Source organism: Camelus ferus, chromosome 32 (assembly GCF_009834535.1).
Source record: "Camelus ferus isolate YT-003-E chromosome 32, BCGSAC_Cfer_1.0, whole genome shotgun sequence".
In the NCBI taxonomy this organism is placed as follows: domain Eukaryota; kingdom Metazoa; phylum Chordata; class Mammalia; order Artiodactyla; family Camelidae; genus Camelus; species Camelus ferus.
Window position 1 is genome coordinate 6,369,469 of NC_045727.1, and position 25,821 is coordinate 6,395,289.

At 48.8% G+C, this 25,821-nt stretch overlaps 1 protein-coding gene across 1 annotated transcript in view; it reads right to left on the bottom strand.

Moving 5' to 3' along the window:
* The window catches only part of SRRM4 (serine/arginine repetitive matrix 4), a 146,871-nt gene that overhangs the window by 29,078 nt on the left and 91,972 nt on the right, over positions 1-25,821 (bottom strand). Inside the window, exons 2-7 of the mRNA XM_032471356.1 lie at positions 13,644-13,790; positions 10,377-10,463; positions 7,962-8,033; positions 5,093-5,119; positions 4,238-4,288; positions 991-1,089 (exon numbers count right to left, since the gene is read on the bottom strand). Of these exons, the coding sequence (XP_032327247.1) occupies positions 991-1,089; positions 4,238-4,288; positions 5,093-5,119; positions 7,962-8,033; positions 10,377-10,463; positions 13,644-13,790 (483 nt within the window). The remainder of the gene's footprint in view (positions 1-990; positions 1,090-4,237; positions 4,289-5,092; positions 5,120-7,961; positions 8,034-10,376; positions 10,464-13,643; positions 13,791-25,821) is intronic.

The window sequence follows — 25,821 nt, forward strand, 5'->3', positions numbered from 1 at the left end:
AAGCCCTGGCCTAGCGCGTGGTGCTGTCCGGAGAGGAGGAGAGAGAACGCACTTGAAACCAGGCACAGTGGCTGCTTCGGAGTAGAATTTAGATAAATACTTCTCCTCCTCCTTCTTTCTCTAGACATTCTGATTTAACTGGGAGGCGCCGGGACCAGGATAGTGAGTTTTTTTCAGTCTCCCCAGGTGACGTGAACATGTAGCCAAGTGTGAGAAACACTTAAGAAAGAATGAAGGAGCCTTTGGCTTTGGGAAGCTAGCCTGGTACCATCAACGAGACCTGGGTGTTCCCGCCGGACACAAACAATTTCAAATGTCAACGTCAACAAAGCCCCACCCCCTTCTTCTGCTTTGTGTTTTTCTCATCCACAAGGGCTTCCTCCCCCTTCTCAGGCCGGGAGAGCCAATGTGTCAGTATAAAGAGAGTCTAGGTTAGGAGAAACCTGACTCAGGAGGGCCTCAGAACCAGGTCCTTTGTGCTGTGTGGCTTTTCATAGGTTGCTTAGCTTCTCTGTGCTTAGAAGCACCCTAAGAGTGCCAAGCCCAGCTCCCCAGTTCAGTCCTAGCTCTGTCACTCAGTAGCTAAGTGACTGGCAAGTTCCTTAACCTCTCTGTGCCTCAGTTTCCTCCTCTTTAAAATGAGGATGACAACAGTGCCTGCTTCGTTGGGTTGCGAGGGGGTCATGCCGTGGACACTGGAGGTACTTAGCACCTCAGCAGGGCGGTGCTAGTGGCACCTAGGAAGCATGTGTGTTAGCAAGTCCTGTTACTACTGTTCCTAGAAGTCAAGTCCTTCTGTCTGTTCTGCCTGCAGCCCTTTGTCTACAGGGAAGTGACGACAGCTTCTGAGGGTGGGGCAGGGGGCTGTCGCTCTGCTGGGAAAGCGGCCCCCCCAACAGTGACAGTGGGAGGCAAAGCTGATGGAGACAGTGTCTTAGGCTGGCCCTGGGTTGTGGCTGGGCTGAGGAGGCACCTCAGGGCGGGGGTTACCTGCTGTCACAGCTGGAGGAGCGGGAATCCGAGCTCTGGGACCGCGAGGGGCAGTGGTGGTGGCGGCGGCGGTGAGACTTTCGGGGCCGGCTTCGCGATCTTGGGAGGAGGGGAGGTGAGAAGGAGCAAACCAGAGGAGAGAGAGAGAGCTTTTCATCTGGTGACACACGTTTTCCTCTTGCACCCAAGTTACTGTCCCTCCCAAGTTATGCGTCTCCCCCCACCTACTCCCTGCACCCCACCCCCTGCCTCCTGCCTGTGCATTCCGGGTCTCTAACCAGTTTTTCTGAACACAAGTGAGTGGAAAGGGGAGATGGCCTGACCCTCAGGGCCCTCCCACTCTGCTGGTAGCAGGCCTGATGCAGACCACACCGGGGACAGAAATGCCACCTCTCCCTCAGCTAAAGAGGAGTCTCAGTTCCAGACGGTTTCGAGAGTCAATCAGATACCATAATGTGTGAATCAGTCGGGCACTAAAGAAAAATACGTCAACCGAAGGGCATGGGCTAAAGAAAGTGGCTTTGCCTCCCGAATGACGGCATGGTGCTGGGTCTTCTCATTTCTCAAGTGAATGTAGAAATAGAGATTTTTTTAATGTAAATTATTCCTATTTTAAATGGAAGCTCATTTTTTTTTTATTTCTTAAAAAAGACAGTGTTTGGGGCAAACAAAACACATTTGCAGAATCCATTAGGCCTCTGGGCTGCCAATCTGTAACCTCAGACCCAGAAAATTAAGTCTAGATTCCTCATACGGAGTTACAAACATCATCGACAACAAAGATTACAGTACCGATAATTACTACCACTGCCATGGAAATTGGTATTATAACAGGTCACTGCAGCTCTCTCTGAATAATAATAATGACTCAGAAGTAGCAGTGGCAGTGGCTGTGGTCACTGATATGATGTACACGGAATATCAATGTTTTGGGCCAAGACAGGAAGCCAGTGGGAGTTAGAGATGATTCTATCGGGAGATAGCTTGGTTATCCCAACAAAGGTCTCAGAATTCTTGCAATGTGATCATCAGACTGTATCCTTTCCCTGTTTAAAACTCTCCTGCTGTCCTCATGTCAAGTCCAAACTCTGACCTTGAGCCCCAAGCATCCTCAGGAGCCAGCCCCTGCCTAGCTCCCCAGTCTCCTTGAATTATGTCTACAGCCCTGGTCAGAAAGGCTCAAGCAGGCCTGAAGTGCTTGTGTTCTGGCTCACAACTTTCCCAGCTGATGATGTCCCGATGATGATGCTTATGGTGGGGGGGACCCGTCTCTAACACACACAGTGTGCTGGGCACCATGTTCTAAGCATTTGCCTTACATAGATTCATCTATTCCTCGCAACCTACAAAGCAGGTTCCCTCATTCCCACTTCACAGATGCAGAAGCCGAGGCACAGAGAGTTTCAACCACTTGCCTAACTTGCAGCCTAGAATGGTTACCTCCATCCTTACTCCCAGCCTAAGCGCCTGGTCCCGCAGGAAGCCTCCCCTCACCACCAAGCCCTCTGTCCTGCACCAGGGCTCCCACCGCGCCCTGGGCTTCCATCTCCTGCTGCTGTGCTGTGACCTGTCCCATGTCTGTCCCCGAGTCCCGCTGCACGGTGCGCTTCTCAGGCTGGGAGGTATGTCTGTCTAGTCTCCGTCTTTGAGCCCCGCACAGGACCTGCCACCTGTTAGGGCCTCTCTGAGGGATGCTGAAAGAGAAGCCAGGTCACTCCAGTGGTCCTTTGTTTAGAAGCTGCCCTGACCATGGGTCTCGGCAAGAATAACCACCTTTCTCTTAGGGGCACCTGTTTTTCCTGACTCCGTTTTTTCTGGCTTTCATAGCCTTCCTTTACATCCTGCTAGCGGTTTCTGAGACATATCCAGCTGCGCAGGCTGGCCACCCTGCTGCCCTCAGGCCAGCAGTCCTCACCTCAGTGAGGATCCTCCCGGGACTCTTAGGGTCTGGGCCCAGCCCTGGCTCATTGACTGTCGATACTGCAGCCACCCTGGACAAGCGATGCTGACGTCTCCAAGGACAGGCACTCTGTCTGCGCTTAGCGTGAACGTACACTCAGTGCCCGTGAATGCCTCTTGACTTGAACCGAACCAGCCTGATGATTGGGAAGTTCTTCCCTGAGCTAACTCACAGCTCTACTGCTTCCTTCTGGAGCTTTCCGCAGCCTCCTGTGCTGGTGCCTGAAATGCCCTGTTTCACACTGACCTTGGGTGAAGGGGCCCTTTGGGCCAGCAAAGCTGAGCACCCTCCCTCTGAGCCCCGCCTCCTCTTGTCCCTCCCCCAGCAGCCGGCTGACTTTCATCCCACTGCCTGTGAGTCTCACTGTAGAAGCTTCTTGGCGGGAGATAAAATATTAGTTGATTGGAAAACACACGCAATAACATTTGCAAGGGTATAAAGTAGGTGGGTTGTAACCAAATTTACTTTTAATTTGGCTGGGAACTGAACTCTGCAGGCAGCGCTGGCTGATTTGAATTTCTACTACCAGCTATAAACCGTGAACCAGCTGGGGCCCGAGACCAGGGAGCTCCTCTGATGTCTCCATGCCCGAAGCCCAGCAGCCGGGGCTGGGACTCACATGCCCACACGAGCACGCACGTGATCACGCCCGCTTAATCACTCATGCACACATAGCAGACACATGTGCACAGGTGAAAACCGCCCCATGCCCTCCGTATGAGGAACGCACACGGATAAGTAAGCAGTGCAGATGCAGAGCGCATGGGACTGGAGCACAGGCGCAGACAGGGCGCCTACATGCATACTGATCAAGTTCATGGTCACACAAGCACGGGCATACCTAATGCATTTGTGTGAACACAAGTATACACCATTGCACACACACACACTCTGTCCCTGCAGTGCACACAAATGTTTGCACGATAGAAAAATGTACAGATAATTACGAGCAATGTGCATGATACACATATACACGTCACGTACAAATATTACATGACGCACACCCAGGAGCACAGAATTCACACACAACGGGCGCACCAGGCACACACATGCACGCTGTTCACTTCCCTGCACACACAGACACACATGCATACACACACATCACACACACAACTTTGTGCCCTCACGCGTGCCATACCCACAACTGCAAGTCTACACACAGTGCTGTCTTCCCCTTCCTTCTCCCCTCTCTCCCACCCCTCCACCCCCTCCCCCTTTCCCTGTTCCTTGTTCAGAGACCAGGTCCCCCTCCTCCTGAAAAGAACATTCCAGGTGGAATCTGCTTACTGTTTTTTGTGCCTCTTCTCTTCCCTTCTTTTGCTTTTTGGGCTAGAGGAGCTGAACAAGAAAATGGCCAGTTAATTGAAAGATGCTAACTGGTCAGTTAATTGAAAACTTCAGCTTAAGTGAAAAACAAAGCAGTTGCAATGCTTAACACATGGTGGCCACACCCTCAGGCCACCTGAGAATGGACACCGATTGTTTCTAAGACTAGAGTGGTCACTGCCAACTTTCTCACCCAGCGGGTTCAGCTAGAGACACCAACCCACACATACAGACTGACAGTGGGGTCTGGAGGAGGCCCGGGTCAGCTTTGGTGGCTTAATACTAATGGTAATAACATCTGTCACCTTTTGAGGGTTTATTAGAGGGTCAGCACTCGGCTAAAACTTTGTGTCAACAGTCTCATTTCATGGTCCCTACTACCTATTGGGTGGTGGCGCATTTAACAAGCAATCATTTACAGAAGGACTTGGCCTGTGTCCCTTGGCTAGGATCTGGGAAGGCTTTGCTGGGGTGACTGGGGCTGATGTTTTTCTGTGTGCCCCAACGCAAGATTTCAACCAGCGGTAAAATAAACAGACTCTGGCCAGGGCAGCAAGACTTCCCAGGAAGGTGGACCGATAAGGAGCTGGTCCAGCAGCAACCGTCCGGCCTAATGGAATTTGAAAGCTGGCTTGGAACTTTCAGGGAAACCAGCCTGTGGCTTTCATTTTGGAGGAAACTGAGGCCCAGGAAGATGAAGGGGGCATGCTCAAGAACACAGAGGTGGAGGCTGAGAACTTGACCCTAGAAGCTGCCTAAAACCTGGTCAGGAAAGCATAAAGGCAAGCAAGCAGCCAGGGGCCACAAGGTTCTTACCTGTGCCTTCTCTTCTTGGAGAATGACCTGCTCAGGGGGAAAAAAGGAGGAGACAGAGGGAGGGAGGGAAGGGAAGGGGTGGGGGAAGGAAGAGGGAGGGAGGGAAGAGAAGATGGGGAGGGGGAGAGAGGAAGAAAGGAACAGAGGGAGGGGAGAAAATGAACATCAGTGAGTCTGAATTTCTTTTCCAGGGACGAATGTGTCGGTGCACTGGTGGCCATGCTACCAGGGGCCTGCGACACCTAGTGAATCCTCCTCCTCTTTGAGATCTGATTGATTGATCGATCGATTGATTGATTGATCAACTGATTCACTTATTCCTCCTCTTTGAGATTTGAGGCTCATACGGGAAACTCTGGTTTGCATTTTGAATTTCCAGGTCAACACCTACCAGTGCTTCAGTCCTCACCCAGATTTGTCAGTAAGCCTGTCCTGGATGAGGTGAGATGAGGGGTCCCCGAGAGAGTGCCCCTCTGCCTCCTCTCTCCCCCCAAGTCTCATTTTAATCTTTTCTCTCTAGTTGTGGATTCATCTCCCTCATCGTTTTCATCTTCCTGGGACAACTGGCTTCCATATGTTGGAACTCTTACTGGGTACCAGGCTCTGTGCTAAGCATCTCTCACACACAGTCTCATTCCATCTTCCCTCAAGACCTATGAAGTACCACTAACCACCGATTCGCAAAAACACAGAAGCTCAGAGATGTTAGTTAAGTCGCCCAGGGCCACACAGCTTCACCTGTGTAACTCCTGCTCATGCTTCAGAGCTCCACTCAGATGTCATCTTGTAGCACTTTTCAGGCCCCTCACCTCTTCTCTGTTCCCACAATCCCTGGGTGACTGAGGGCTCAGCCTTCTGAACTTAGCCTTCCTGTAGTACAGACCTCTGCGTAACAGGATCACCATTTTCCCCACTAGGATGAGGGCAGGAACTGGGTTCTGGTCCCTGTTCTGCTCCTGAGACCCAGAGTCCTCAATCATGACATGTAATGGGTATTTAATAAGTAGATGTGAAAAATGTAATTTAAAAAAACCCCCAAACCCTGAGGCCTTGTTAACTGATGGGAGAAAAAAAAAGCTCAGTGTGTTCACTACCCTTCGCTTCTATCTCCAAAAAGTCAACCATCATTAACCAAACATTTCAAGAACTTGGAGAGGACAGACTAGAAGTAGAGCGGGCTCAGAAGACGAGGGTTTGAGAAGAATCAGCAACAGTGTCCCCCTCCTAATCTCCCCTTTTACGGTCCCCCTTCCTTCCGAACCTCCAGCAACCTCTGGGCTAACAGTAGCCAGCAGGGAAAAAAAAGCCTGTTTCTAACCTTCTGGTATAGTCTCTTTCTCGTGAGAAGAAACCCTTCCATGAGAAGCCACTTGGCTTCCAAAATCTAGATAAAGAAAAATGTTCCCCCTTCCCAACCACCCCCTAAACTGGGACAAATTGCTCAGCACAGCAAGGTGACAAGATGGTGGTCTACAGTCATGGGCAGGCCCCTGCCTCTACAGAGGACTCCCTGTGGGGAAAGGTTCCAAACTCCAATTTTACAGCATCTCACTAATTGTTTGGCCCACGTCTTGTAGTCAGCACAAACTCACAGAGCATCGACTGAAGCATGTGGGCGGGTAGGAGATGTAATGGGTGGGGACCAAACTGAGCTGACAACACCCTGGCAGCATTGGCTGAGATGTGACCACACTCCCGGATTGGGAAAAGCCATGTGGGGACAATGTGGAACCACGGGTGAGATGCAGCGGGGATAGGGGTGGGGATGGGGGCCCAAATGACCTCTTACCTTTTGTTCTGTTGTGATTGTTTAATTGCCCAAGTAATCCACCACTGATGTAGGAAAATTGGAAGATACAGATAAGCAAAAATAAAATGTAAACCACTCTTTCCCTGTCATCCACAGTCACCACAGCAAATATCTTCACTTACAAAGACAGCTTCAAACTCCCTGCCCCCAGGGGCCAAATGGGCCTTGCAAATGTGTGCAGATGTGGGGGAGCAGGCTAGGTGGGGACAGTGGCAAATCAGAGCATCCCTGCTCTGCCTACATACACAGCAACTCCCCAGCTCCAGCCGCTGGCTGCCTGTGGGAAAACTGGTCCAATGAAGAGGGAGCTTCTGATTCTACAGAAGAACTGGACAACTATGATTTTTGCATTGCAGAATTCTTCAACTATAAAATGTTGGCTTGGACCATGAACCACGGATTTGAGACCTCTGGTGTATATCCCTGTCTTATTTTTTCCCATAAATATACACGTGTGTGTGTGTTCATGCATGTGTGTCCAGTGAGCACCTTTTGGAATGTGTGTCCAGGTCATAATGCCCCTTAACTCCTGTCCACAAGGGTGCACTGGTCAATCTCAGAAGCCCTGTTTTACATGACCCCATCTGGACCATGTAACTGGATGCACAAAACTGGACCAACCAGAAAGTCCTTTCCTTGGGAGTTTGAAATAAAGGAACAAGACAGAGAGATTCAATATTTCCTTGTAGCTGGGTCTGCCACATGAAGGAATGGGAACAGGGTGCAGGGTCCCCCCGTGTGCACCAGGGAATTCTACTGGGCTTCTATCAGCTTCCCACTGATTGCTTCTAGCCTGTCACTGAGGTCCGGCTGGTCCCTGAGACATTCCTGTCACCTGATAACAAACCCTGCTCTGGCCGGAGTTAGCGTTAGTAGGCTCTGGTCCTTGCAACTAGAGTCCCAAGTTATGTAAGATACAAAGACATGACAATACATTAGATGAGTATTTTACATACATGAAATGATGAGCTTCCAAATGACCTTTGGGTACCATCCCCTTTCGCCCCAACCCCCACCTCACCGGGCGCATCCCTGTTCGCAGAGGAGGAAGGACAGTACCTGTGTCGTTTATGCTTCTTTGAACTTTTTTTCTTCTTTTTCTTGACAGGCGACGGGCTATAGGATGGGGACCTGCGTGGAGGGGAGACACACTTCAGAGGGAGGCTTTTGAAGGCCAGGGTTGGTTTCACAGACAGGGCTGCAGCTCTCCCAGTAACACCCAACACGGATAATAACTGGTGTAATTCGTTTGCATTTGTTTTAAACGCTACCACGTGTTTTACATGTATTATCTCATTTAATCCTTCCAACACTTCTTAGGTCGGTACAATTGCTACCCTCCCTTTTCAGATAAAGAAAGTGAGGTTCAGGGAGGTGGAGTGACTCGCCCAAAGACACACAGCTAGGAAGTGGAAGAGCTGAGATTCAAATGGAAGCCTCTCTGATCCCAGGGGCTTTGCTCTCAATCATACCCAGCTATGGGTAGCATCCCATAGCTGCCCTGCTGGTCAGGCCGTAAATATTTATGTTCGTCTGCCGCCCTCTCCCCAGTGCATATACTTTGGGTCTCTCCTCTGCCCTACCCTGTTGTCTTGCTGGTAAGACCAAGCCCCTGCAGGAGGTCTTGCCAGGATGAACTCACACGGGTGGTACCATCAAGGGGTTACCTGGGAAACAGAGCCACCCTGGAATCGTAACTACGACTCAAGGCTGAGGTTTGGGTGACCCGAGTTCCAATCTTGACTCTACCATTAATTCACAAAGTCACCTTGGGCGTGTCACTGCTCACTCTAGGTCTCTTATTCCGCCACTGACAAAATGCTAAGGTTGAACCCTATGAGGACTTGCAAACTCAGTGCCAACTGAAGCCTGCCTCCCAGATAGTGCAAAGGGATGCTGCAGGTTGGGGGTAAGACAGTAGGGAGTGGTGGGGCCTGTGGTGAACCAGAGAGCACCTGACTGAGGAGGATGGCTGCTTCTCAGATCAGCTGAAGGCCTCACGCAGGAATGTAGGTCCGGGTTTCTAGAGCGCCTGCCTTTTCAAAAGAATTTGCCAGAAAAACATATTTTCATATGAAATCTGGGTTTTAAAGGTTGGCTACTAATTGAAAAGACAAAAAACACTTTGCAGGCCAACTGAACACACTGCATGAATGAATAATCGGAGCCTGATGCCTGTGGTCTCCTTCTTTGAAATGTTCTCCTGCCCACTCCTAGCATCGGGAAACTCACGCCACTGACCCCAGTTCCACCCCTCACTTGAGAATGGCGGCAACTCTGGGTCCTCCTTGGGCCTAACCTCTGAGAACCAGGCTAAAGGGGTGTAGAGGGAATAAGGTCCCAGAAACCTTGCAGTTGGGTCCCGAGTCATCCAGACTCTGCTCTCTGCTGCCCCCTGCAGGCTTCTTTAAATACTGCCTCTGAGATTTGCTGGGATTTTCAACTTGCCCCTCCACCAACGTAGATCTAATCACCCCACTGGGTCAGGAGTCCTGAACCTGCTTTTAGCCTAGGGATTGACAGCCTAGAAGAAAATCTGCAATATTTTTAAATACAAAAAAAAAAAATCAAAAGGAATTGTACATAGAAACATTCATAGGGAATAAAAGAGAAAACAGCTGGCAAAAAAATATCAAGTCCATTATCCTTGCCATTTGTATGTGGTGGAAGCAACTGAGAAGCCTCAAATCAAGTGTCTATAGGTTCCATCACCTCCTCTCTGAGCCTTTATTTTTCCATCTCTAAAATGGGGATAATAATTATAAGAGAAATGAGTCACAGTGACTATAGTTAACAATACTGTATTGTATATTTGAAAGTTGCTAAGAGATTAGATCTTAAAAGTTCTCACTGCAAAAAAAAAAAAAACTGTAACTAAGCAACTGTAATTATGTAAAGTTAACTGTAAACTTACTGTGGTAATCACTTAGCAATAAACACATATATCAAATCATGAAGTTGCACACCTTAAACTGACACAATGTTATATGTCAATTACATCTCAATAAAACCGGAAGAAAATTTTAAACAAAAATAACATGGGGATAACAATGCTTGCCTGGTATATCGTGGCCAAGGGTAAAAGAGATCACAGAAATCACAGTGTTTGGCACAGCCCCTCACACAAAGTGAGTTCTCCAAAAACAAACAAATAATAAATAAATACTCATGGTCATGACTATGCTTCGGATTAACTGGTCATTTACTGTGTGCCCAACACTGTAAAAGCTGCTTCCACATCCATTTTCTCATCTAATTCTCACAAAACCCCAAGAGGTAGACACTGTCACCATTTTATAAAAGGGAAACAGGCTCAGAGAGGTGAAGTGACTTGCTCAAGGTCACACAGCTAGTAAAGAGCTAGAGAAGGGATCTGAATCCAAGGGGAGTCACTGTTTGACTCTGAAACCCTTATTACTCCAATTTTGTCCTTTTCTCTGTCTTCAGGGTTTCATCTCCCCTTGGGGCCCTCACCTCCTTCTCTTCTTCCGCGTAGATTTCTTCTTTTTCTTCTTCCCCCTGGAGGAAGGTGGTGGCGTCAAGTCTTTGCTGCGGGAGGCACTGGGGGGAACACAGAATCGGGCATTAGAGGACCCAGGGTTCCCCACGCCCCCAACTAGGGCTGTTGTAGCTGGGATGGGATCCAGTTCCTTGGAGGGTGAAGGACCCACCATGAATACCTAATAACCACCTCATGGCTGATTTGGTTACACTTCAGATTAAATGCCTCAAATAAGGAGTTAATGCTGACCTAATGAGACAGACGCTATACGTTACCCAAACACTGATTGATCATTTAAAACAGAGTGATAGAGGTTAACTGCTCCTTAATAGATTTATTATTGAATCTGCAAATGGTTCACCTTGGTAAATAAATCAGTTTTTAAATAATTAATTGGCAGTTCAGCACCCTCCATCCCCAATATATCACGTCTGCAGTTCCTGCTGGAAATTAAATAGGAGGTGGAAGGTATGTTAAGTAGCAGCTGATTATTAAAAGTATATTTGCCAAGGTCTAATGTAACGAGATACATATCTTATATCACCTCACAGAACCTCAAAAACCTCCACTCTTCAGGAATAATTACTTCCAGTTCAATTAAATTCAAATGCTCAGGCTGCAGTTAAATGAAGTCAAGTTATCTACTCTTATAATTGGGGCAGGCTCCAGGGATTTTTAGAAACACTATCCCATGGCAAAAAGAGGTGGTTTTGGATGAAAAATTGCTTGGGAACTGAAACATGCCAACCCAGTTGAGCTTCACTGGGAAAATAGAGTATTATTGTCATGATTAGTAATAACACAACTACCATTTACTCACTTATTATGCACCAAATGTTTCATATACTTTGATAGTCACAGAAGCACTCTAAGGGTACTATGATTTTTATTGTCATTCCACAGGTGAAGAAAATCATGCTCAAAAAGTTATGTTGCCTTGCTCATGGTTGCACAGTTAGGACGTATCCAAGCTGGGGTTTGAATCGAAGCCTGTGTGATTCCTATCCTGAGAGCTTTCCCACAAAACCAGATGCCTTCTCAAACTTGTTTGTGTGGCTAATCTTTCGGAAGTTACTCAACTCTTTACAAAGCATCATAAAATGCTGCCAAACTTAATTCCATTCTGAGAATCTAGATCATGATAGCTAGTAGAAAAAAAATGATACAGTGATCAGAATGAATATATGTTAAGGTCTCTGCATTGCCAGGAAATAAAGATCACATAGCTATACTCTAGAACACTGTCAAGAGAGTCATCTTTAGCAGGTTAAAAATAAATATCATAGAGATTAAGAACCCAGCCACTTCAGTGCACTTACATGTTATAAATCACAAAGTACAGCACACATATCCAGGAAGCAAGTGGGCCTCTTGTGCAAACATGGTACACCACTTCCAAATTTTTCCTTCAACGAGGGCTTGACACAGGGTAAGAGCCTGATAAGCATTTGTTGAGTGACCAAATGAGGGATGAATGGATGAAATAATTTGGCCACTTGTTAAATCATCTCATTTCATATAGACACTTCCCAGGGTAATAGCTGCTAGAAATTTGGAAAAAAAAAATCAACACCCAAAATATTTAAGGGACAAATGCTTAAGGAAAAAGTAAAACCCTTTTAAAAGGGTGTCTTATAAAGCAGAAAGATCTCATTGTTTCAGTCAGTCACTCTCATTTCATTCTGGAACTCCAGGGTCTCAGGAGGGGAGGAAAGTTTGGGAACCATGGTCCTAAACTCAGCTTTAAGGGATGAGGTAAAACCAAAAAGCCCTTGGATCTGATGTCTGTGAGAGGGGATAATCAACCCCCTCCGTAAGCGCCAAACGCCCTTGCCCAGGTTGGTCTGCACTGCCCCTACTTCTTTATTTTCCGTGCACCAGTTCTCCTGGGTGCGCCCTCACACAGCGGGGGTGGAAAGGCACGAATTATGGTTAAGTGCACCGCCGTTACACGAGCAGCAGTTAACTGTGCAGCAGTCAAGTACACAGTGGTTCCATAGACAGTGGTCAGCTGTGCAGAGGGTGAGTCTGCAGCGGTAAAGCGCGCTGGTTCCTGAAACTGACACACTTGGATTTAAAGTCCTGCTCCATTGCTTCCTACCTGGGCGGCCCCTCTGAGTGTCATTTCATCATCTGTAAGATGGGAATAAAACGAGACATACCTGTGTCCTAAGTTCGCTGCAAGGAATGAGGGAGCTCACTCGTGCAGCGTGCTCTGGGCCGGCACAGAGGACGTTCCCAGTAAACGTAGTGTCTGTTATTATGATCATGACCTTGATGGTCAGTGGTAATACGAGTATCATCAATATTGTGGTTTTTATCACGTCAGAGAGCAGGCTGCAGACAGGAGAAGGGGGCAAGAAGCCTTGACATTCCACAATCAAACGGACAACATGGCATCACTTTTAGATTGTCATGCCCAGAACCTTCTCTTGTGGCTCCATGAGACTCCATCTAACACTTTAAGCATCTTCTGTATTCTAGGTCCACTGTCAGGATGTGTACACACCTGGTCTGATTGAATCCTCACCCAACCTCGAGAATTAGATCTCAGTATCCCCAGTTCATAGTGGTGAACACTGAGGCTCACAGAAGAAAACAAACTTGCCCAAGGTCACTCAGTAAGTGGTGGTGTCTAGGTTTGAATGCAATTCCGACAACACACTAAGTCCCCTTTGACTGGGAGACAACGTTTGGGAAGTACAGAAACCGTCCACCCTCACCATCTCCCTGCAACTCCCTCAGTCTCTACTGGAAACAACTCTTTTTTTCCTGTTTCTTGGGGATAATTTTCCAGAACCACTGTTGAACTTTGCTTCTCCAAGCTGAGATGACTTAACTGTTTCTCCCTCACTGAAATCACAGCCTAACTGACGAAAGCCTGTCGCTGAGAGGGTGGCCTGGGTGGGGGGAGCAGACTTCACCCGTGAAAGCTGCTCTGGCTCCCCGAGCTGCTTCATCAAAATTCAGGTTCTTAGCTAGAGACCCTTGTTCATCAGCCCCAGGGTCCTGGTGCACAGATTTTGGAGAGTGTTCTTGGAGCACATACGTTATTCCAGGGGACAGCACTCACAGCTTCCATCTAATCCTCTGAGGGGGTTTGATTTGATTTTAGGGTCAGAAAGAGGAACTGGCAACAGAGAGAGGGGAAGAGCAGCCAGAGAGACAAACTTCATTTCTCCATCCTCAACCTGGCCTTCCTCATGGGACTGAAGAGGGGGGCGGGGGCGGCGCCTCACCTGTGTGCTCTGGCGGGACTGGGCTCCCGGCATGTTTTGTCTCTCTCCCAGCTGTTGGTGCCCAAGGCCTGGGTGGCCAGATGCTGGCGCAGCTTTTCCGAGGCTCCATCCTGAGCTGGGACCACGGGGCTGCTCTGGGGTTCTGTCCTACGGGGGGGAAGAAATAAGGAGGCAACAGTGATAGGAAATGACAACGATTCTTTATGTTCATCAAACATCCACAGATGTCCTAATATTTCCAACTTCCCTCGTGGTTAGGCTGGGGACATGAGACTATTTGGGGCCAATGGTCTCTGAGTGGGAATGACAAAAATTGTTTCCAGTTCCAGGCGATAAGATCCGTGTGCCATCTCCAGTTCTCTCTCCCTCTGTCACAATGACTTCAGAGGCCACGTTATTCCTAAAGTTGAAACTATTTGATAGAGGAGAGATGCCTGAACCGCATCAGACTTTGCATGACAGAGATAAGCCTTAGTTAGGTTAAGCCACTGAGCTGCAGGGGCTTACTTGTTACCGCAGCATAGACCACCGTAACCTGACTGAACCACGGGGAGACGCTGGAAACCAGCATTTCACTTCCTTCCTCAAGACTTAATTAGAGGCCAAAGCCAGATAGGATTAGCTCAAACTTCCCAATTTCCATTTCTACCCAATTTTGTTTCCTGCCAAATCTGTCTCTGGAACAGAGACACCTTAATTCAAACACCATCTTCACCATTTAGTAGCTGTAGGTCCTGGGACCAGTCCCTCAACCTCTCAGACTTGCAGTTTCTTCAACAACAAAAATAGGAAATAATGTCAATCCATACACGGTTGCGTGGGGTGTGATGGTAAAATGAGATAACATAAGCAAACAGAAAGGCCTGGAAAATCTCAGTTCCCTTTCCCTTTACTTTTCTGTGAACCAAACTTCCCTCTGGGTGTCCTTAACAGGTACGAGGTCACCTACTTGGGACAGCAGTTCCCACGGAAGCCGGAAGTTCCTTCCTCTGCCTCCAAGGTGAGGTCCAAACAACGCAGAGAAATGACCTGCATCCCACCTCCTCCTCCAAGTCCCGGGAAGGGAAAGGACGTTGCCTACTTAGTCTTTGATGAGACTGTCACTCAAATCTCCTGGCTCCTAACCCAGGAAGTCAGGAGTCTGAGGGTCACCGGTAGATCTGGAACCATCAGCAAGCTCACCCTGCCTGCAGATCCCAGGTCAAGGACTAATCGAAGGCATTAGCATTTCTCCTGCATCAAGCTCCTGCAGCCAGTGTATCAAGATTGGTTTTATGACTTAGGATGAATGCATCTGATAAGCCCCCTGCTCCTTAGGGCTGCCAGGAGAGCAGGCCAAGCCTGGTCAATATTGAAGGGAGGGCTGCAAAACACATCCATCTCTGTCAGCCGTTTATCGGTGCACATTTAGAAGCAGAGCTGGGAGATACCTCAAGTCCAGGAGGGATGGAGGTTCTAGGCAGGTGTGCCCAGCCCTCCTTACTGCCAACTCCATGCTTCCAGAACATTCCATGTCCATGCCTGCCATCCCTCCAGTCTCTCTGTGTGGCATGCCACCTTGGCTCTTTTCAGATAACTCAAAGCTCACAATTTCTGCTCAGCCTCCAATACGGTTTGCCTCCTCCCATACTTGTCCTAGCCTACGCTAACCTAAAATTCATTCACTCCAATCCCCTGAGTGCCTGCAATGTGTCAAGGCCAGTTCGAAGTGTGGGGATGCAGTGAACAAGACAGAGATGGCCCCTGTGATCATGGGGTTTAGATTATAGATGGAAAAGCAGGTAATAAATGCATAAGAAAGGAATAAGATGGCTTGTTCAATGGTAATAAATTATAGAAGAGGATAAATCAGTGTAATGGGGCTAGGAAATGGGAGGGGGGTGACTTATTCTGTATAATCAGGGAAGGCCTTTCTGAGGAAGTAACAAGAGAGTGGAGACTTGAAAGATGAGGGACTAACTTTGCAGTTGGTGCTGGTTTTAAAATGAGTTCATAAATTCTTTGCCACTCCCGCCATCAAAAGCTGGCACCTAATCGCCGCCCCTCCCCCGTGAAGTGCTTAGTAGTGGCTCACTTTTAATGAATAGAAGGCAGTAGAAGGGATAATGTGTGACTTCCAAGACTAGATCGCAAAGGCAGCGTCCACCTCTTTCTCTTGGGCTGATCGCCCTGCGGGAAGCTGGCCGCCATGCTGTGAGGACACGCCAGCAGCCCCCGGGAGAGGCCCAGGGGGAGACAAACTGAAGCCTCTTGCCAGCAGCCAGCACCAGCCAGCGGTGTGAGTGACCCACCTCGGAAGTGGATCTTCTGGCCCCAGTCAAGCCTTGAGGTGAGACTGCAGCTGTGGGGGACATCTGACCACCAGCTCAAGGGCGATGGTGAGCCAGTCACCCAGCCAAGTTCCCGACTCCCAGACACCGTGAAACGTAACAACTGTTTCTCGTTGTTTTAAGCCACAAAGATTTGGGGCATTTTATTGCTCAGCAACATGTAACTCCTCCACGGGCATCTGCAGGAAGTGGGAAGGATGTTCCAGGCAGAAAGAAGGGCAAGTTCAAAGACACCTGACACAGACAAGGAATAGAAAGCAAGGGTCAGAGTGAGAAGAAGAGAGACCCGAGATGAGGTCTTTGTAGGTCACGGGAAGACCTTGGGGTCCCATGTGGCTGATGGACTGGCCTGCATTTCAGAACAATCACTCCACTGGCTTAGGACACTAGAAGGTGAGGCGGGAACAACAAAGACGGGCAGAGTTTTGCAATCGACTGGTCTCAGAGCAGGGTGGCAGCAATGGAGGCGGTAAGATAGGATCAGATACTGATGTATTTTGAAAGCAGAACCAGCATCCTTGGCTGCTGGTTAAATGTGGGTGGTAAGAGAAGGAGAAGAGGAGGGGTCAAGGTCGACTCCAAGGCTTTGAGCCTGAGGAACGAGGAGGATGGAGTCACCATAGAGAGGGTAGAGATGGTGGAGGAGGGAGCAGGCTTTTAGAGGACGTCTAGCCCCTTTTTGAGTATATGATAGTCCCTTTACTACCCTTACTGCAGCTCTTAATAGTATGTGTTGTGGTTACCGTTTCCCTGTCTTCTCTCATACGAGGCTATGAGCTCCCACAGACCAGGATCGTGTTTCACTGTCCCAGAACCCCCTGCCTGATAAACACTCAGCAACGTTCGTTCAGTGAATAAATGACAGAGCAAAGGCATCGGCTAAGGAGAACGCGTATTTGTTTCAAAAAGTTAGAAAGGGCTTTTGAGATGCTAATCCCTTCATGTTACACTGGGTGGAAATAACCCAGCTGGTGCCTCCATCAACTGAGACGGTTCAATCAATGCCTTTTCTATCCTTCCTCATGTTTCCCTTAGAAAAGTCATCAATCAGCTTATCAACGTCTGCGTACTGCCCAGCGGAGTCTTGAGTTGGGGACACACACACACACACACACACACACACACACACACACATATATATAAGAATGGAATTTTGTACTTTCTAGGGGCATTACAGAAAACCAAGACTCAAATCTGTACCGGAGGCAACCCCATAATAGGCAAAAGCCGAGAAGTTTTGAGAAATCTGGCAGCGAATAAATATTTGACACACAGAGCTGGCACTGGGCGGAAGCTCCCAGTGACTTGTGCTAACAGAGGCGTGGGTTATCTCCAGCGTTCGGGAAAGCTGGTGGATGCCCCTGCCAGGCACAGGCGTACTAGGCTTAGGGCGAAGACAGTGGCTCATCCGTCACTGCCAGCAGCAGGGTTTGGAATCAGGGATGGGGCAACCCTGACACGGTTTGATGAGGAGAGGTATAATGGAGCTGCTGTAAGCGATAACGTGGCACTCCCCGATGTGGCAGACTGCTCTTTTTGCCAGTGGCACTGGCTTCACCTTCCTGGTGCTGGGTACCCCACCTGGGGTTATAACACAAACAAAACTGTAATTAATTCTACTAGGCAGACAAGAAGCGGTGACGGAAGGAAGAAAGGAATCCTCTATAATACAATGTTTGAGATTTTTTTCCAACATGTTCTAACACTTTGCTTCTCAACTTTTTGAAAACTGAAAAAGGCTCAGGGAGCATGGAGCCCAGGCTTGGCCAAAGCTGGCACAGGATCAGAGGCCCCCAAGGAGCTTTTAAAAAAAATCCAGATTCCTAGCTGGAATGAAACAGGGTCTCCAAGGGATGAAAACAGGGGAACCTGCATCTTAACGAAACATCCCAGGTAATTTTGGGATTAGCAGATGCAAACTACTATGTACAGAACAGATAAACAGCAAGGTCCTACTGTGTAGCACAGCGAACTGTATTCAATAACTTTTAACAACTTACAATGAAAAAGAATATACATGTATACCTGAATCACTATGCTGTATACCAGAAACTAACACAATAATGTAAATCAACTCTACTTCAATTAAAAAAAAAAAAAAAAGAAGGGAGGAGGGTGTAGCTCAAGTGGTAGAGCGCATGCTTCGCAGGCACAAGGCCCTGGGTTCGATCCCCAGTACCTCCTCTAAAAAAATAAACAAACCTAATTACCTCCTCCCCACCAAGATTTGAAAAAATATAATAATAAAATATCTTTTAAAAAAGAGAAAGAAACATGCTGGGTTATCCTGCCTTTTATTGGACCAAGAATAAATCCAAACTGATTACTGGGATTAAAAGGCTCTGAAGGGTCTGGCCTCTGCCCCACTCTAGACTCCAGCTCCTGCCTCTCTCCCCGCCCCTTACTTTGCTCCAGCCACATGGCTTTCTTGCTGTTCCTCAGATGGAACAGGGCCTTTGCTCAGAGCCTTTGCTCCTTCCGTTTCCCTCCACTTGGCATGCTGTTCCTCCAGCTCTTTGCATGGCCGGCTCCTTCGTTTCATTCAAATGTCACCTTCTCCGGGAAGCCCTCCCTGACCCCCTTGTGTAATCTTGTTCCCCTCATCCCCCGCCTCCATCACAGTGGCCTGCTACGCCCTCCTGCACAGCATTTGCAACAATGTGAAATGACCATTTTAAGTGTTTACTGGCTAACCGTTTGTCTTCGGGACTAGGACGTAAGCTTCCTGAGAGTGGGAGCTGACTCCCCAAGGATCTGGTGCCTGGCATAGTGTGCCTTTTCGCGCAATAAACATTTGTTGAATGAGTGAAGGAATGAACTTACAAATGAATTCTGGTGACCAGTATCACGTGCAAACCACGAATCAGACTCAACCTCTCCTCACACATAAAGAGACAGAGGTCCAGAGAGAAGGACCCGTCTGAGGCCACACCGGACTGCAGCGGACGCAGACTTCAGTCTCTCTCTCTCCCTTCTCCCTCTCTCCCCCACAGCCCCACCTGTCTCCCTTCCTCCTCTCCAGCTTTGCAACCTTACAGGGTTTTAAGAAAAACTCTGTGTTCCATCGCTGCTGAGGAGTACCGGCAGCTGCCTCGTTTTTTACCACACAGTCCTTTGATGTTGCATAAAAAAAATACTTAAAAGAAGGCGAGATCTTCGGGGGACAGCTAAAACAGCGAAGTCAAGGGCTGGCACACTCCACTTCACAGAGGGAGGGAGGGAGGGAGCCAGGAGTGCTGAATTCCTCAAGGCCTCCCGCTTCCCTTCCTGCTAATCAGCGACCCGGAGCTTAGAGGCGGCTCTCCGTAGTCATGGCAACCAGCAGATTCCCAGCCTCTGATAAGAGCGCTGAACTTTCCGCAAAACTCTCCAAGATTGCTTGGCTCCCTAGCTGCTTCCCTGCTTCCCCCATCAAAGCTCCAGACTCCAACAAAGTACTCAGCCTGGGCGGGTGCAGACCCCTGTGACTCAAGACTAGTTTGAATTAAACGCCCGTTTGGGGAATCAGAGGCAAACAGTGTTGGAGGGGAGTGAGAAGGGCCCCAGCCCTGCCCACCTCTGTGCAGAGTGGGCAAACTGAGGCCCCATGATGCCAAGGGACTTGCCCAAGGCCACACGGTGACTCACAGCGGAGCTTCAGCTTGAACTGTGGCCTTCTGACCCCCAGTCCAGTGCTCTTTCCACGTCCTTTGATTGACAAGATTGACAAGAGCTACCATTTGTCAAGCACCTACTCCGTGCAGGACACCAGGCTAAACACTTCTCAGGCATCGTCTCATTTAAGTTTCCAAGAAACCCAGGAGCCAGCATGGCCATGCCCACTATACAGATGGAGAAACTGAGACCCGAGGATAGTAAATGGTAAGAACACCAGCTGCCCTGCCTGTTTATAAGAATCAACTGAGAAAAAAAGGAGAGCAATCCAGAAAACACTGTTAGGATATAAGGAAGTAGTAAATGGGGGCCTAGGGTGAATCTTGGTAATTTCCCTGTGAGACAGGGATGTGCCTTATGTGTCTGGAGAAGGGGCTGTGTAAGGGGAATAGGGGCAGGTGGCCGTGTAAAACCTTCTAAAAGATGCACGGAAATTGGTCATGTGCAAACGCTGGGCAAAGAGACTCAGCAACGGACTTTGCGTAACTTCAGAGGAAGCAGTAAGTTGGAAGAGATGGTCGGGGTGGAGGGTGGAAGGTAAGAATTGAGACTTCCTTATTTCATTTAGCATAATGTCCTCAAGGTCCACCCATGGGGTCACAAATAGCAGTGTTTCCTTCTTTTTTATGACTGAATAGTATTAATTTTATCTATCTATCTATCTATCTATCTATCTATCTATCTATCTATCTATCTATCTATCTATCTATCTATCTATCTCCTGTCTATCTATCTGGCTATCTATGGCTATTAGATAGGCAGGTAGATCTCACATTGTCTCGATCCATGCATCTGGTGATGGACACTCAGGTTGTTTCCATGTCTTGCCTATTGTGACTAATGCTGCAATGAATGTGGGGAAGCAGAGAAAAACAGGAGTTGAGACTAAGGAGGCAGGGGCGGGAATCTTCAGGACCACGTGGACAGGTGCTCCTTACACCTTCACATGTGTGTGATCTTGTCCGAATGCAGGTGCCGATTCAGTGGGCCCGGGCTAGAGCCTGAGCTTCTGCATTTCTAGCCAATTCCCAGGTCATGCTGCTGCTCTGCGGACCAAACACCGAGAGGCCAGGCTGCAGGTTTTACAAAGGATTTGGACTCGATCCTGAGTCCAAGCCCAGCCTTCCAGCACCCTCTATCCCCAGGCAACTGATGAGAATGGTCTAGTTCAGTTCTCAGGGCTGAGCGCATGTGAGGGCGTGAATGTGTGTGTGTGCACATGTGTGTGTGTGTGTGGTAAACACTCTAGTATATCAACAATTTGTCCAGCTCCCAAGTTCAGGTCAAAAGACGAAAGAACCATATGGAGAAAAATCAACTCAGCATTTCTTACCCAGCTCAGCCAAGAAGGTCAGGCCCCCAGACAGGGGTGTGGCCTCTCATCACATAACACATCCCCAGCTGTGCTCCAATCCACCCCAAACCCACCCAGTCATGCCCCCCTTCACAGGCTGGCCTGCTGCCTATCTGCCTAGTGCTGAGAGGGGGGCTGGGTTGGATCCTTGGGGCTGTCTGAAATGCAGGCTGCCCCCAACTTGGGAAAAGGCTGAACATCGTGGTTTTCCACTTGCACACGTTGCGAAGGGTAACGAGGCGATGCCGGGCAAGTGCAGAGGTCCTGCAGAGTCCTACTGACCAGGGTTCAAGCCCTGATTCTACCAAGCTGTGTCACCATGGGCAAGAATGACACTTCTCAGTCCAGTCCAGGGCACCTTCAAGACCTTTCTATCAGCTGCAATTGCAGACAGGGTTTGGATTTCTCCAGGGAGGGTAAATTACTGATGAGACTTTCTTGACCTGGGAGGGACCGTGCTGGGTGACTCTCTTTTGAGGATCTCACAGACATTGCTGGAGGTGGCACCAATTAAGGAAGATCTGCTGGGAAAGAGGGCAGAAGCCCTTGGCCTCACAGGGAACCTCCAACCCAGAGCAGGCAGAGCTTTGGTTCAAGAACTGATAAAGTAAAAACTGGCCCCAAGAGGTGCTGCCAGGGGCCCTGCACTTTTCATTCAGCCACTGAGGCCACAGGCATTTACTGAGCACCTGCTATGTGTAGGGCATGTTCTAGGCACTGGAGACCAAGGAGAGAATAAGACAGAAGCAAAATCTCTGCCTGATGGAGACTGCATTCTACTGGGATGGACAGAGGGAGGAGAAGAGCAGAAACTCAGCAGAACTGACTGGTAACTATGTAGCGTATTCGAAGGCAGTGAGGGCTCTAAAGGAAAGAAACGTAGCAGGATGGGGAAACTGGGGATGCCACGAGGAGGGGCTGCAGTTTTAAGGGGGGATCAGAGACTGCTTCACTGAGAGGGGGGCATCTGAGCAAGGCTGGAAGGGGATGAGGGAGTGAGCCTCATTCGTGCCTGGAAAGGAGCAAAACAGGCAGAGGGCACAGCCCATGCCAAGGCCCTGAGATTGGGACGTACCAGGTGCACTGAAGCTAGACGTGAGTGAGCAAGGGGGGGGGGTTTGATGTCAGAGAGGTAACGAGGTTGGATCGTGGTCTGGTGGGCTGCTGCCAGGACTTGGCCTTTTCTGTGAGTGAGAGGAGCCGCTGGAGAGTTCTCAGCAGAGAAGCCATGTAATCTGACTTAGGTTTTAAAGGGTCAGCAAGGGAGCTGGGATCAACGCAGGAAGACCAGGGAGGAGATTACTGCAACAGCCCACGTGAGAGATGACAGCCGGGATCCGTGTTATCGCGGCTGCAGTGGTGAGAAGCGGTCGGATTCTGGACAGATACTGAAGTGGGAATCAACCAAGTTTGCTTGTGGGGGACTCTAAGGTTTTTCGGTCTGAGCCACTGGAAGGATGAAGATACCGAGGACTGAGCCGGGGTCAGCTGCAGCTGCAGAAGGGTGCTTTGGAAGGGGTCCCCAGAGCTCATTTCTGGACATGTTAGTTTTGAGATGTTAGTTAGACACCCACATGGAGATGGCAGGGGGGCAGCTGGGCACATGAACCTGGAGTTCAGAGAAGACACTAGTGCTGGGGAAATGTATTTCAGTGATGTGAGCATCTAGATGGTATTGAAAGCCAGCAGACTGCATCTTCTGGGGAGTAAGATAGAGCACATGGCTAGAGTGAGGTGGGAAGATGAGGAGGTCGGTAAGCTCTGAAGGTGTTGTGTCAGTGGGGTTTCAGAATAACAAGACAGTTCAACAGAAGTGCCCCAACCTCACATGCACCCCAATGTTCACAGCAGCATTGTTTACAACAGCCAAGACATGGAAACAGCCTAAATGTCCATTGACAGATGACTGGATAAAGATGTGGTCTATATACACAATGGAATTCTACTCAGCCATAAAAAAGGATGAAATAATGCCATGTGCAGCAACATGGATGGACCTAGAGATTATCATACTAAGTAAGTCAGACAGAGAAAGACAAATATATGACATCACTTATATGTGGAACCTAAAAAAAATGATACAAATTTTATTTACAAACCAAAAATAGACTCATGGACATAAAGAAAACAAACTACGGTTACAAAAGAGGGAAAGTTAGGGGAGGGATAAATTAGGAGTTTGGGATTACCAGATACACATTACTACATATAAAATAGTTAAACAACAAGGACCTACTGTATAGCACAGGGAATTATATTCAGTTTCTTGGAATAACATATAGTAGAAAAGAATCAGAAAAGAAAATTTACATATATGTATAACTGAATCACTTTGCTGTACATCTGAAACTAACATTGTAAATTAGCTATACTTTGATAAAAAGTAATAAAAAAAAAAGTGTCCCAACCTGGTGGACTGGCTCTTAAAATATACTCTTACAATGTCTGACTCCTCGAATTCATCCCTTTAGATGCAGTGATTTATTTAATCGTTCATGCATTCATTCATCCATTTATTCCTGAGCTATTCGTCAATTCACTGATTCATCTTTCATTCATTTGCTCATCTGCTAAGCATCACTTTACTTTCCAGTGGACGACATTCCAAGATGATCCAGACATGAGTCTTTCCCTCCAGGAGCTCACAGTCCAGAGGAAGACACGGGACACGTACATCAGACACCCTCCTATGGGTGAACATGACCCAGGAAAGGAAGAGTCCTGCATAGAGAGAGGACACTCGTGCCTGGAGGAAACAAGCCAGGCTGTGCAGAGGGGGCCGAGTTGCTTGTCAGGGCAAGGTTGCTAGGGTGCTGTGGCTACACGTCCCGGGGGACTCTGCCCGGGGGACTCTGCCCGGGGAACTCGGACCCGCTGGGCGAGACCCTGGGCAAGCCTCTTCGCCTCCCTGGTGAAATCACAAGCTGTATGCACCTCACAGGGCTGCTGTGGGGATGACATGACATGACATGAGGCGTGTCCAGCACTTAGCTTCCGGCATGCTGCGTCACTTTAAATATCAGCCATACTTTCCAGGGAGAGATCACGCTGTGCTCCAGCCTCACTGCTGATTCTGATCCCCTTTCCCCCAACAGCTCAAGACAAGGGATTCTGGGAAGGGGCAGGGCAGGGAGGTCAAAGTGCCCTTGAATGTCCCTGGAGATCCTCCCTCCACAGGCGCCTCGGCTCTCCCACCACCAGGCTGAGTCTACCCATTCCTTGCCACGTCTCTGCTTTTCTCTCTCAGTAGCCCAGAGGTGAATTTCTCTCTCCCTGTCCTCCTGGAACAACCCACTGGACCCTTCCGTCAGCTAGACCTACAGATGTGGTGGTGGTGATGGCGGGGGTTGGGGGCTTCTGAGAGTGCGGTGTAGTCAGGACTTTGTGTTCCTGCAGACACACCCACCATACATGTCCCCTCTTCCTGCAGCTGAGGTTTGGTAGAAAATTCCTAACAAGCAGAGAGTTAAGTTGCCGCTAAAATCTGCAGAGAGGACACAACAGACAAGCCACAAATCTCGATGGCAGGCAGTGAGCAGGCAGCGAGCTCCTGAAGTCTGGCCTCGTTAGTTTTAAAATAACACAGCAGAGAAACGAGATAAAGGGCTTCAGCAGGGGAAGCTGTCAGACACCTCACCTTACACCGTGGGAGCCACTGGAGGGGCCGTGTCTCTCCACCTGGGTTACAGAAACAGGGACTGCAGTCTGGGGCAGTGGCTGTGTTGCTAGGTCATGGAGGCAGACTTTGTCAGAGCTAAGACAGCCCTTGGAGGACATGGAACACAACCCAGGAGAAGCCGAGGCCCAGAGAGGGCCCAGCACTACACACAGGACCACTCAGTAATTTAGGGACTGAGCAGGGAGCACCGCCTAGTTCTGCATTTGCAGAGGGTGCTGCTGGTCAGATCTTAGCGGCTGTGAGTGGTGGCTGCAAATGCATCACAGGCTCCCCTTCCAGAAGGTTACGTCCAGCCCTGGGGGGTGGCAAGGCAGCCCATAGCTAACGACTAACTGACTTATCAGTACAGACGTCCTTCTCCCTTGCTTCAAGGCAGGGCTAATTCTATGGCGCAACTTACACTCCAGAGCTCCCAGTGGGATCAGGCTGAGGCTAGCCACCAGCCGAAATGACATCTTTCCTTAGCTTTGCACACTGCCCTAGCCTGCTTTCTCGTCCCTTTCTTAAGTCTGTGCACCAAAAATTCCTGTCTGAGGCTTCATTTCTTGTGAATTCCATCAAAGAAAGACCCAGATCAAGTTGTCCTCTATCAAACTACTAAATGCAAAACAATAGTTAAGTACTGTATTGTTTGGAGCCAAACAGACATGGGTTGGAAGCTCTGCTTTGCTACTTCCAGGTTGCATTGACCCAGAGGAAGTTACTTAATACCATCAAACCTTAGGTTTCCCATCTGAGGATGGGGAATGTTAACGGGGATGTTGACCTTACCTGCCTCATAAGACAGTTGTAAAATGCTTAGCACATTTTCTGGATGCATAACAAATGCTCAATATATGTTATTTGATGATGGTGGTGGTGGTGGTGGTGGCAGTAGAATGAATGGACAGGTTGGTCCACTGCAAGTCCACCAATCAGCAGAAAGCTCTCAGAAGACTCCACCTCTGAAGCTCCTGCACCAATCATCAGCAAGTTCTCAAATTACGTCTTTCCCCTTCATCTTCCCTTAGGCTTGCCCCAGAGTTCCTCTCCTTTGCGGTTGTCATTCTCCTCTGACAAAGGATTCCTGTGGGAGGGAGGGATCACCGGAGAGACCAGACATCTGGGTTATCCGGAAGTGACCATTTCTCAGTGCTGGCCCAGGCAGCCAGCTGCCCCACC